Source organism: Acanthopagrus latus, chromosome 9, assembly GCF_904848185.1.
Source record: "Acanthopagrus latus isolate v.2019 chromosome 9, fAcaLat1.1, whole genome shotgun sequence".
Lineage (NCBI taxonomy): Eukaryota > Metazoa > Chordata > Actinopteri > Spariformes > Sparidae > Acanthopagrus > Acanthopagrus latus.
The window spans coordinates 3,294,477-3,307,141 of record NC_051047.1 but is presented as its reverse complement, the minus strand read 5'-3'; the positions used below and the strand labels follow the sequence as shown (position 1 = coordinate 3,307,141).

General features: G+C 41.0%; 1 protein-coding gene across 3 annotated transcripts in view; it reads right to left on the bottom strand.

Moving 5' to 3' along the window:
* LOC119026113 (diacylglycerol kinase beta) overlaps window positions 1-12,665 on the bottom strand; it is a 121,333-nt gene that overhangs the window by 65,721 nt on the left and 42,947 nt on the right. For all 3 annotated transcript variants that reach the window (XM_037110228.1, XM_037110230.1, XM_037110229.1), the window contains 5 exons: window positions 11,681-11,779; window positions 10,209-10,319; window positions 10,046-10,119; window positions 5,105-5,179; window positions 294-379 (listed from right to left, as the gene is read on the bottom strand). In XM_037110228.1, the coding sequence (XP_036966123.1) occupies window positions 294-379; window positions 5,105-5,179; window positions 10,046-10,119; window positions 10,209-10,319; window positions 11,681-11,779 (445 nt within the window). The remainder of the gene's footprint in view (window positions 1-293; window positions 380-5,104; window positions 5,180-10,045; window positions 10,120-10,208; window positions 10,320-11,680; window positions 11,780-12,665) is intronic.

The window sequence follows — 12,665 nt, the reverse complement described above, 5'->3', positions numbered from 1 at the left end:
CATTTTGTTTGAAGTGGGTGCAGCAAAATTGTAAATCTTTGAATGTATTGAAAAAACAGTGTGTTCAGGATCGCAGGGATTACACCGGTCAAAGTTGAGCAAAAAAGTGCGTCTATAAACTGATGGAATTTTATAATAAGCAGTCAGGGTAAAAATATTCTGTGACACAAACGATTTTCTAATTGGAGGATTGTTTGCAACCTGCCTGACCCTGTTTTGTGTAGTACAATGTTACCATAACCTCATAATGGCCTGAACTAATTTATCCGAGTTGTAGGTGTTGGTCATTTTACCTATACAGTCGAGGATCCACCCTACAGTGCCGTCACCTCCACAGGCAAGCACCCGGAAATCAGGGACATCATGGAAGAAGTTGAGCCTGAAAGGGCAGAAGAGCCGCTAGATTTTACCGACACATGTTCAAGTGTGTGACTTTTTCTACCAAATGCTCCTCAAACTCATTGTCAAAATGTGTTATAGATAATACATCCTTTGATTGGATTTCATAATGGTTGAGGGAGGGAGGGAGGGAGGGAGGGGGAGAGAGATTACAATCAATGTGTGCCTGTCCAGCTGTGTTCACTCCACTCCTTCCCCTCGAAACCATCATCACAGCGTGGTCACAGAGGGCGCGCCCTTCAAAGGGACCTTTAATGTGTGTTGGGACAAAGGTGTCGACAGTAGCTTTCATCTCCCTCCGTCATGAGACAGCTGCATACAGAGCACCCACCCCTTTCACACCAACCACCTGGTCCTGCAGGGAAGTGGCCGTAGACCTTCCAAACCATGTTGATCTTAAAATAAACATGATGTGGGTTGTACAGCCAATAGTTATTCAGTGCTAAAGGTAGCGATTTTCTCTTGTTATGTGGCAGCTCTAACAACATGGACGGCTCTAACCCAGTATTGAAGGTCCAGTGTGGGGGATTTAGCGGCATCCTGCAGTGTGGCTGTAGATTGCCACCAAATGAACACCCTTCATCTCACCTTCCTCTATAGTGGCCACTAGAAAAGTGCCAGGCCCTGTCCAGAGACAGTTTCAGGTTTGTCTGTTCTCGGCTACTTTTACAGAACGGGGGAAACCATAATAGGCCCAATATCTTTTGTGGCACAAACACAAGCATGTAGTTCACCATTGTTGTTGTTGTTGTTGTTATGAGACGGCGCGGGGTTAAGAGGTTGAAGGCTTGAAGTCGAGAGGTGGGGGATGGCGTCATTGGCGGCAAAGTATGCCGATTTGCTGTCCACACGAGGACAAAAGGCCAGCGTTTTCGGATTTTTCCATCCTGAGACCAAGTTTCAAAAAAGTGCGATTATGCATCTACAGGCACTGCATTTACAGGATCCATGTGGACGATCGGCCAAGACGATGCAAAACATGTGCGTTTCCAAGTGGATGACCACTAAACCATTCAGTTTTTCTTATGAAATATAAAATAGTTGCCACAGTAATAACTCAAGAGTTTAAATCTTTTACAAACACTGCAACAGCATATGATAACCCTGCATTAGTTATGGATCTTCAACTGGTCTTCCTGGACCAGATTTCATATCTCACTGGTACCTGAAACAACAATATGCCAGCCTTATTCCTTTAATCTAAACAATCTAATAGGACACTACAGAACAGCTTTCTCTTCTTTTTGCTCTGATGTTATGTCAGTGGTCAACTCAAATAAAAGTGGGTGTTGATCAGGTCACACAATGCAGAAGCCATGAGGCAAACAACCTGCTGTAACAGTCATTCAGAGAAACTACACCAACATGCACTCAGTGGAGGGACATTTCCACATAGAGCTGTGTATCTCATCTGACCGAAACCCTTCCATCTCAGCATAAAATTTTAATTAAGCCCCCTAATCCTGACGGTTTGTGCCTATGCTTTATGTATGACAACTTGGGAGAAACATGTGCATCAACAAAGAGCCAAATGGAGGTTTACATTAATGTAATGACTCAAAGTACAGAAAGGAATTGCATTCCCTAAACAAATTACTCAGAGTAAGCTGCTCTCACTTCAAAGCCTGCTGCGCCTGTTGCTAGGGAGCCCATGGTAACAGTTGTGGAAGTTAACCCTCAATGTGACAACAGACCTTCATTCAGTTTGTTTGTATGCATGTGTTTATATTCACTGTGGAGCCCCCAGCACAACTGTCCCACTGCTCAGCACTAAGTGTTACATCTCCTCATTGAGATTTAGAGGACCCCTGCGCTCACATGTGTGTTAATGGTAATATAGACCATGTGCACTATTAATGATTACACAATTGTTACACAACAAAATGTTGAAGATACTGGTTTGAAGATACTGTGGAAGCAAAATGTTATAATGACTGGAATAATAACAATAATTCATGTTTCATTCCTTTGGAACAACCAGATTGATTGAATAAAGAATTAATTAAAAACTCTGTTTATTGAGAAAGTTTTATCAGTGAAATCTAATGCAGTTAAACTCTAGTTTAACAAAACAACACAAACAAAAGTTCTGAAAGACTCAGATCGTAATGTTAATATATTTTCCGGTGTCAAACATCACATCATAGGCTTTGTGTTTGACTGTGTGTATCAGCCACAGCTCTCTCCTCTGAGACCTGCGTGCGTCACTCAGCCGCTTTTCCTACAATGGATTCTCGAGGGCAGCAGCTAGTCGTGACTGAGAGAGAGAGAGACGTGCACGAACATGGGAGGAGAGAGATTCGAATGGAGGTGAAAGGATGGCGAAGAGAGTGCTTCACCTTCAAGGTAAAGCATTTACAGTGTCGGTGCTGTACAGCACAATTTTCTTCCGTGAGCGGACGAAAGGCACAGCAGCATTCATTACAAAGTACAAGCTGTGCTCAGCTCTGACGGGTGCATGAGTGTGTGTGTGTGTGTGTGTGTGTGTGTGTGTGTGTGTGTGTGTGTGTGTGTGTGTGTGCGAGTGCATGTCAGGAGGTCAAATGTACAGCACGGCAGTAATGCAGCATTCCCTTTCGCCTTCAGTGACCTCCACTCGCACGTTAGTTTGACATAAAGGCAAGAAATGGTCTGACAGCACAGCTCCCTGACTGTACTTACTGTATTTCTACTTCATATTCATGTTGTTCTTTTCATTCTGAAATACAACTTCCTGATGCAGCTTAATCAGTAAAAAAAGAAATGTAAAGATGTGCATTCATGTTTCCAGTTTTTACCTATTGTTTAAACTAGCCACATAGCCACAGGTGTGCCTGGCTGTGGCTGTGACATTTAATCTAAAGCTGGCATGCCCAACAAAATCATGAGTGGCCAATGAGTTTATATAATTACACTGTTACACTTACATTATAAAAATTAATTGAAAAAAACTACTACTAAGACTACTAGAAAGAATTGACATTGCTTATTAAGTTCAAATGCGTACTGGGTTGCTTTAAAGTATAGGCTGCCAGCTGTTTAGTGAGTGAATTGCAGTTGACACAACTAAACGTTTGACACATCTTGTACCACTACAGTGGAATTGTACTTCTTGTTAAACTTGGTGAGTTTGGTTTTTAATACATTAGCTTGGAGTTTTCAGAATTGTGTGCATAGTTCCAGTTTTTATCTGCAACGCACAGTATTAAATGATAGCTTTATGATGTGTCTAGCTCTGTACATGGACACTTTAACCACTGAAAGGTCTGAGGTTGAATAGTTTTGAGATGCTGTAATGTGCAGGCTGTATTTTAACCCAAAAGACCGAAAGATTTTAAAGGCCCAGCTGGACATGATACATCTCTGATCAGATGGCAGATGGCCGCCCACCGTTGAGTCCAGTTCTGCTAGCTGCTATCCCCTGGCTCTGTTCTACACGTAGATACATCGGTTTCAGTTTCAGTTTATTCATTCATACATAGCCAAGAAGATAAACATATACAATTTAGACCAATTAGACATATGTTATGGTCCTTTGGCATGTATGAATGGGTCCCCCAAAGTAAGCTATTGAAAGCTTTTGGGGGGGGCCCAAAGTTAATGAAAGAAAAATTAAATCTACGATGCACAATGTGGTACAAAGTGGACAAGCAAACTTACAGATACATACAATCAATGATACAGTCATCCCGATACATCCATCATGTAAATAGGGTATATTATAAATAGGTAGACAACAGTTTTGCTTTTAGAGCTCTTTTAAAAGCGTAGAGAGAGCACAACATCTTCAGATCATCATCAAGTCTGTTCCAGATCTGAGGCCCCCTGCAGACAACACCCATACCAGTACTATGTAAACATCATTATTTACGTGTTATGAGGCGTTCGTTCCTGGTTTGGTGTTGCTGCTGGGAGCAGCAGATAGGGAGCAGACCGCTCAGTCTGGGCTTTAGAGATTTACAACTTCAAACATTATACGGGCATTATGGAAGAGATTGAATTCAGTTTTAAAAGACCATAACGGTAGAATAGCGGGCGAGTGGGAGCATTTCCAGCAGACCGAGACAAAGCACGTATGGCTTTTTTTTGCAGGATCTCAAGTCTCAGAAGGTACCTGGGAATGGTATTTGACCATATGACATTACAGTAGCTCAGATGAGGTTCGAAAAGGGTTTTGTACATAGTAAGTAAAGCAGATAATGAAAGAGAATGTCTGAGCTTGTAAAATTGACCAACATATTTTGATAAATTCTTTGTCAGATCATCGATCTGGTATTCAAAGTTGACAAATTCATCAATTTTGTGAATTTACTCTTATGATCTCCTGACCGTCAATATTGATATGAAACAGTTCAGTGTTTATTTTCTTTCTGTTTGAGCGAAATAACATACAATTTGTTTTGCTAACACTGAGTGAATGCTTAAACCAAGCATCTACTTTGATTAACTCTGTGTTTGCAGTATCTTGGAGAGTGGGTAGGTTCCTGTGTGAGGTGAACAGATTGTATCGTCAGCAAAAATTACTTGTGTGTGAAGAATACTGGTGGAATTTACAAAATCATTGATGTATAGGATAAGAGTGGCCCAAGAATTGAGCCCTGGGGGACCCCATAGTTTATGTGCTTGGAGGGTGAGCTACTGTCATTAACATAAACATAAACACATTTGGACAGGTTGAGTATATTTTAAAAAATTGACAAGAAAGAGAGTAATGCACCAGACTTACCCTACCATTGGTCCCCCTTGCTCCAAACTGTACACCTGCCTGGGGTTAAGGAGGTACCTGAACTTCCTCAGCACCCTAGAAGAAGAGAGAAACACAAAAGAAAGGATAACTCATCTCGTAAGAAGGGTTATGACTGCACCTATACAGTACATTGAGTACATACACAATATTCCGGTTATAAAGTAGATTATTCATGTCAGGAGACTGAAAAATAATAAATAACTGCCTCGCGATGCACACCTCTGCCTACAAGTCAAGCTGCAGTCTACATCCATGTCTGACATGTCAGACTAATACATATACTGTATACAATGAAGGCCTTGAGAGAGTTTATTAAGGGTTATTAAATGTATTTTTGACACAATTGCAATTCTTACTATGTTGACATTTCATGGAATGATTTCCAGTTAGAAACATGCTGTCGGAGAATATTTTTTAAAGATGAGTACAGAGGACTGAGAGAAACCTTCATCACATGCTGAAACGACAGTCACCTAAAGATCAATAGAGGCAAAACAAATAAGCTCGTGTGGCCAATTGCTGTATGTCTGTTCATGTCCAAGTTCACCGAGACAAACAAAATACAGTCAAATCCCTTGTGTGTGTTAGGCCAATAAATCGGACTCCCGGAACACAAAGAAGAAGCTATGAATACTAAAACGTGGATGCTTCACACACATGTTGAACCTGCAGTGCAGAAGATTTCAATCAGCACAGTTTCAAGGTGGACACCAAATAATAGTGTCACCAATTCAGTATCTGACCTACTCTGAAATATGGTCAAAACGATGGGTCTCAGCCAGAATACACTCCATCAAGTTTTGGTGTGGATCCAGATAATCGGCAGAGGCAGGGGATTTTTTCTCTTTCTTTACATTGTGGTATTTTTTCCACATTTTGTTCAATTTCATAGGGAATAATGAATTAATCTTAATGAATAAAACCCAGCTGTATTTAGGTTGGTATGAGTGGGGACTGTCGTGCCTTGGCAGAGATATGCGGCGTTTTGTGCGGTCACAGTGACCTTTTACCACCAAAATTCTAATCAGTCACTCCTTAAAGGTGCAATTTGTAAGAAAAGTGAATTTTTGCAAGTCATTCCCAATTCATCAAAAACTGACGCTCTGGGATTGTAGGACGGGTTGGCCGCCATCCCAAGTGTCACTTTTTGACGAGTTGGGAATGAGACTCAAAAATCCACTTTTCTTATAAACAGCACCTTTATAGTCCAAGCAGACATTTGTGCTGAATTTGAAGACGTTCCTACAAGGCATTTTTGAGATATTGCATTCACAAGAATGGGACAGACAGACAGACAGACAGATAACATAACGCCACTGCCATAACCGACGTGGGGGTGTGAAAGTAACAGTAATCTTGCAGGTTCACTGCATGCCGCTCTATGCTGGATGGGCTTTTATTCTGTATCAGGCAATATCAAATTTGGAGCCATGTGCAATGGTTCCAAAAAAGGCTTGTGATTCACTGTGCTATGATGCTAGAAAAAACTGAAAAAATGTAAGAAAAGACATGTCATCAACTTGCATCTCTCCTCTTTGCTGCTCTCATGATGCAACCTTTTTAGATGACCTATGAATCACCAATTGAGTATTTTTTCATAGAGTTTTCTACCGAATGCTATTGATAACCTGACGCGCCAGCTGGTTTGTTACAGAAAATCATCTGGGAAGTCACTCTTAGAGACATTTTGGAAACGGGAAGACCCTTTAAAGAATACCGTACAGATGATTGGATGAACCTTCTGTCTATCTCCCCATTTTCAAATAAAAAGGATGCTGATTGATCTGAACCACTGTGGTTCGGTGGCAAGTGCAAAGGTTGATTTTGCTAATCCTGCTACCCCACAAGGATCTGCTGACAAAACTTGACAGGTCCATCTTCATAAACTTATTTGAAAAAAATGATTTGGAGCCAGCAAACTCCTTAACAGTATATCTAAAATTCTAAATGCGATTCCAAAGTTGCCAGGAATATGACAACATTGCGTTTTATGGAACACTGCAGCCATGAAAATCGTAGCAAGTTTTATTTGAATATTTATCTCAGAGTATGCATTGTATAGCTTCGCGATAGATTTATCAAATGACTTCCGTACAACCTCCGTACACATCTGAAATAATCTGTCCTCATGTGGATTCTTCTCTAAAGTTTCTTTTTGAAATGTGCAGAAACAATCATTTGAGAGTTTCAGGAAGAACAGAGGAGTGAGGAAGTGGCAGAGCCTTTTAAGCTTTTCACTCTTCTATCTATGATCTTTAAAACTGTCAGTACATGAGCTAGCTGCACGTCATTGCAGTAGATTCCTGTAACCTTGCGAGTGTTACATAAAATGCTCATTGAAGCCTGCACAATAATCTTCATTCACATCTCACGCAGCCAATTTTACTGGCACCTAATATGCTTCTAATTTCCAAGGAGGCTACTCGGTATATTTTATAAGACTATTTGAATATTTTTACATGAACAAGTGAAACGAGGCCCAGGCTTGAAAAAATCTACACAGAGCTGTATGAGGGACTGATAAATGTGTATTTGCCAGTGGATGACACAGATTTAGCCAGATAATATAAAATGTGTTTAAAGGTATTTAGATTTGTGTGTGGGACAGAAGCTCATACAACTTCTGATAAGTTGCTGTGGTCCAAACACGTTCAGCAACTGAATGGAAAAACTTGCTTCAGTTTCACACAGACAAAAATAGCAACACAATAGCCTCTGGTTTCCTGTTCAGAATGATGTTTTGTTCTTGTATTGTCTATTAATAGAGGATAATTGCCTTTCTAATGGTAATAAATAGTGTGTTGCTATGGTAATGTGCCAGGCTGAGGCAGAGCAACAGAGTATGATTGCTCTCTGCTGTGTGGCAGGTGGGGAGCAAAGTAATAATGTACAGCTAACTCAGTCTTTACATAAAGCATTCAGAGGGGCAGCAGGGAGGCGCAGAAGCTATGGAGCTCTGGTTGACAGAAATAAGTCCTAAAGTGTGTTGCAATTTTCACACAGTGAGAGACTCTAATAATTGTATGTAACTGATATTAGACCTAGTCATTTAATCATAGTATTTCCTGGCTAAACTTAAAAGCTTGAATTGTCATGGGTAATGAAAACAAAGGTAATTGTGGTTTTTGCTCACATTTCTGAATGATGAATTAGTTTCATTCATTTAATTTTTTATCAAACACTTAATAATTAATAGTTTGCAACATTCAAGCACTCTAAGCCTTTGTAGTCTACTAAATACATAGATGACACGATTATAAATACAAGTTTACTGTCAATAACTCTACCTAGCCGAACAGATACTACTGTTTGTTGTGCTACCTCTGTTAGCGGCTGAATGTCTGTTATTGTCGCTGGTGCTTACTTGTTCTTTGGCTCACCGGCTCTGTGCTTACTGCTACTAAGATAGCTATCTACTGAACAAGAGACTTAAGGGCTGAGTGCTTTGTGTACTGTACTTGCTAACCATACCCTCCTACCTCATGTCTCACTCACATGTAAGAAAAAACCTTTGTCATTATGACATTGGGTTATAATGAGTAGGGTTATCCCTATCATTTTTGATGCCGTTATCCCAGGCTGTATCATATCACCACCAGGTGATTACAATTCACGTTGCTTTGAGGGACACTTTTCTGTCACTGCTGCAGTGCACTTCCACTGTAATTTTCCATCTTATGTCCAATTACCATTTTTTATGTTATGTTAACTTTAATGTCTAGTTTATCTGAAGCACTCACTGCACATAGTTAATTTGTTATAATGTATTTTGAACCACAGCTTCTTGAAGCATCACCATGTCTGGCTTGCACAGAGCCTCGCCGCAATTTGTTGGTTCCGCTTGTCACGTGGTTGGAACCCAAAATGCTCCCAAATTGCAACAGCTGCATTCCTGACCAGCTCACTTTTGTTCAACATGCGCGAGTGGCCTACACTGTAGTGAGCATTTACACATGTGTGCTGGGTGTGTGTGTGTGTCGCTGCCAGCGTTAAGCAGATTGCCAGCTGTACTTTCCCACATTAAACACATCGATCCCTTCAGCTCACAGATGTGTCTCTGGGCTTTACGGACTGGGCAGGCCGAGTGTCTGCAGGGAGGAGCGTCCCTCCATACAAATGGAGCAAGAACGACTCCTTGCAAGGCAGCATATGCCACCAGGCTTCTCCTAGAGGGAAAACTACAGGTCACAGTCCTCAGTATTAGCAATGCCGCTGTGCGCTGCAGGTCCAGCCAGAAAACTCTCCTTTCTGAGGAGAGGCTGTCGTGTTATGTGTAGGTATAAGTGCTTCTAAATAGCACTTTTTGACAGGTTCTTTATTTGACAAATTACATTTTCGACAAAAAGTTCAGTCATCAATTTTCTGGGACCTTTAAAGACACAAACAATGGTGGTGCTGGACACCCTCTTAAGGCATTGGCTGTATCCTACATACACACAATATAATACATAGCATAATCTCTTCATGACATTAATTAAAGTGACAGCGATGATAGTTTTATATACAACATGACTATATTACCACCCAGTCCTACCGCCTAGCTCTGTGGAAAGCTCCAGTCATGAGTGTACAGGCAGAGTGTGTGCAGGCAGACAGGTACGTGGGTAGCCAGAAAGCTTGCCTGTTGGATGGCTTATTAGAGGCCTGTGATAGCCACATATACTGCTTGTTTTCTTTCGCTTGTCACTGTACTTGATGAATCGATTGCTGTTTGAATGTTAAATGATTCTCTCCAAATATAACAACAACAAGACTAAATTACCAATTTACTACCCATAAAATAATCAAAGTTCAGTTCAAAGTGCTTATGGGAAGCCACGCTGTCTTCAATTTTAACTTTCTTGCTGGGTCTCTATACGTGATATTGCAATAAATGTAAAGCACAATAGTTGAATTGGTCCATGGGTGACGGGAACTTACCGCTCTCCCTGTCTCCCTCCACTCTTGGGATTGACCATGACCAGGAGCGGGTGAGTACCTGGGAGAGGGCTGATCTGGAGGCAGGGAGGAGAAACAGACTTAGGCATCTGCTAACTCGCATTGTGTGGATGACAGATAGCTGCTGGATGCTGGACCTGCGTACCTGCAGTGCTTGTCCGTCTCCAGGGGAGAATTTGAAAGTCTGATTGGCGTCATCGGGGCTGGTGCTGGGTGGCGACTCCCCCTCACCACGCTTCACCACAGAGTGACGGTCCTGTGATAGAGGAAGACTGATGAAGTTGCGCACAGGTAAACAACGATGACGCAGGAGTTTTATTTTCTCTGCAATGATTCCTCAAAAGCAAGAACAAGAAAAAATATAATGAATATCTATTTGCCTGTTTACAGGCAATTTCTTGTTCTTTTATTTTCTATTAATCAAAATAAGCTCAAATTATGCTGCAGGTGCATGGGTCCTTGTATTAATGTTTGAAAAGCACAATCTGGATACGGATAATATGCATATAAATCAGCTTGTCAATGAGGCTTCTGTGAGGAAAGATTCAAACTGTTGAATTGAATCACTAAGCGTGAAATTGAGGCAGGTGTCTGGCAGACACAGGTCTGACATGACTGGTTAGAAGCAATCTGTTGAATGGCATGTCACTAATACAGCCACTCAGTCATCAGTATATCCATTATCCATCACCATGTGTAAGTGTGAAACCATTGGATATCTTTTGACGAGGGACCATGGTGTTTCAACATTTCAAAGCATAACATCACTGGATTTTATTAAGGTGACCACTGGGCAATTTCAGACCACACTTGTGGTGACAAAAAGTGATTTCTGATGGGAAGTCAAGGCAACTCTTTCTATGTTTCAGGCCCTAAAACATTTAATGAGCCATCTCCAGCTGTGTTTGTGGTGACCAAAACAGGTATTCTAAATCTGAATGTGATCTCTTCCTGACCCCGACCTCAGTATAACCAGATCATAAGAACAGCATTTTCACAACATAGATTAAAAACCGAGTCTAAAGAAAAGTAAAGTTTCAACATATACGCAGAAATCTACTTTCCTCACATTTATTCAGGCCAATGGGTTGCTTTGCGTTCATTAAAATATTTTGAACAATCCTCAGTCTAAGGTTAAATAGCTTTTTCTATCTGCCGTCCTTGGACTCATTCTCTCCATGCTGGAGTGAATAGTACAACACAAAAGGAGTGCTTGACCATACATAACAAAATGTCAGCGTGGCTCCTACTCAGCTACAGATGAACAGCTTGATCGAGGGTCAGCTAAATAACACAAACAGCTCTCTGTATAATATGTAACATAAAAGAACCCCAAAAACTGCTATTTCTGAAATGATCAGAACATTGATGAAAGTAGGATTCATATCAGGAGTCAGTATGACTTGATGTTCCCTTATGAACTAACTTCATAACAACATTCAGGGCTGGCAGTAACATTTGTGAGAGTGAGTCTGAAGAGGAATTTTTGTTTTTTTTCTATGTGAATGATATAATACTGAAAACAAACCGTTCCTCCTTCATCTGTGGGAGTGAACATAGTTTCAATTGTGCATATGTGCAGCCTTGTGCACGGATAGCAGAGAAAAGCATTCTCACCAAGACAACGGGGCAGATGTACGAGGGCAACAGAGTGTGGTCCCTCAAGGCTCCTCCATCACACTCTGCTTTCACATTAGATGCACACTTATTATGGAGCTACGGAGGAGAGAAGAAGCAGAAACATAAGAACTGTGGGTGGACTCCATCTGTGGGACTGAGTGTATCGAATGTTAGCAGTATGACACGCTACACGTTGCGGGCTGTTTATCCTGACAGTATATACTGACTGTTTGACAGGCCATCAGAAGTCAATCAAAAGTTATACATTTGTATTAATCTGTGGATTATTTGTCATGCTGATGCGAGAACAGCTCTGTGTAACAGTGCTTTTTGTCAGCCGGGTTGGTGATGAGGAAACTCCAAGTCAGTGGTGACATCTAGTGGATTTGAAAGGTAATGCTATGTGATAGACGTTAAAGTGTTTGTATGAATCACATTGTGGCAAACATGTCTCAAGTCATTTGGTTTAAGTCTCAGCTCCCAAGACACTGCTATAGGGATTAGTCAATCAAGTCTCTAGTTAAGGCAAGTCATGTCCAAAGTCAAGTTCCCCATTCCCACCAGCATCAAGATCCTGCAGTCTTACCAGCAGTAAGAATTCTTATTAGTACTTGTCTAATAATCATAATATTGATTATTTTATCTAACCTGTTCAAAAAATGTGACTTTAAGTTACTTCTTAATATAATTATAGATATTTAGTGAAATGAACGTAATCAAACAGCTCATTTCCTTATATCTGTTTTTTCTGTAAGATGTGATGCCTCTTCACTCTGATCTCCTCTTTTTTACTGCTAATTATCATGTGTGGCTTGCCGTCTTCCAGGTCACCGGAGTGGACCTCGGAGTGGCTCGGGCACCACCTGGCGATGCCTCGTCCTGCTCAGTCGTCTCCTGGATCCACACACTTTACATATATTATAATTTGCATCAGATATTCTGTCAGTGTAACTTCGAGTTGTGATTTTGTTGCTCTGTTCTG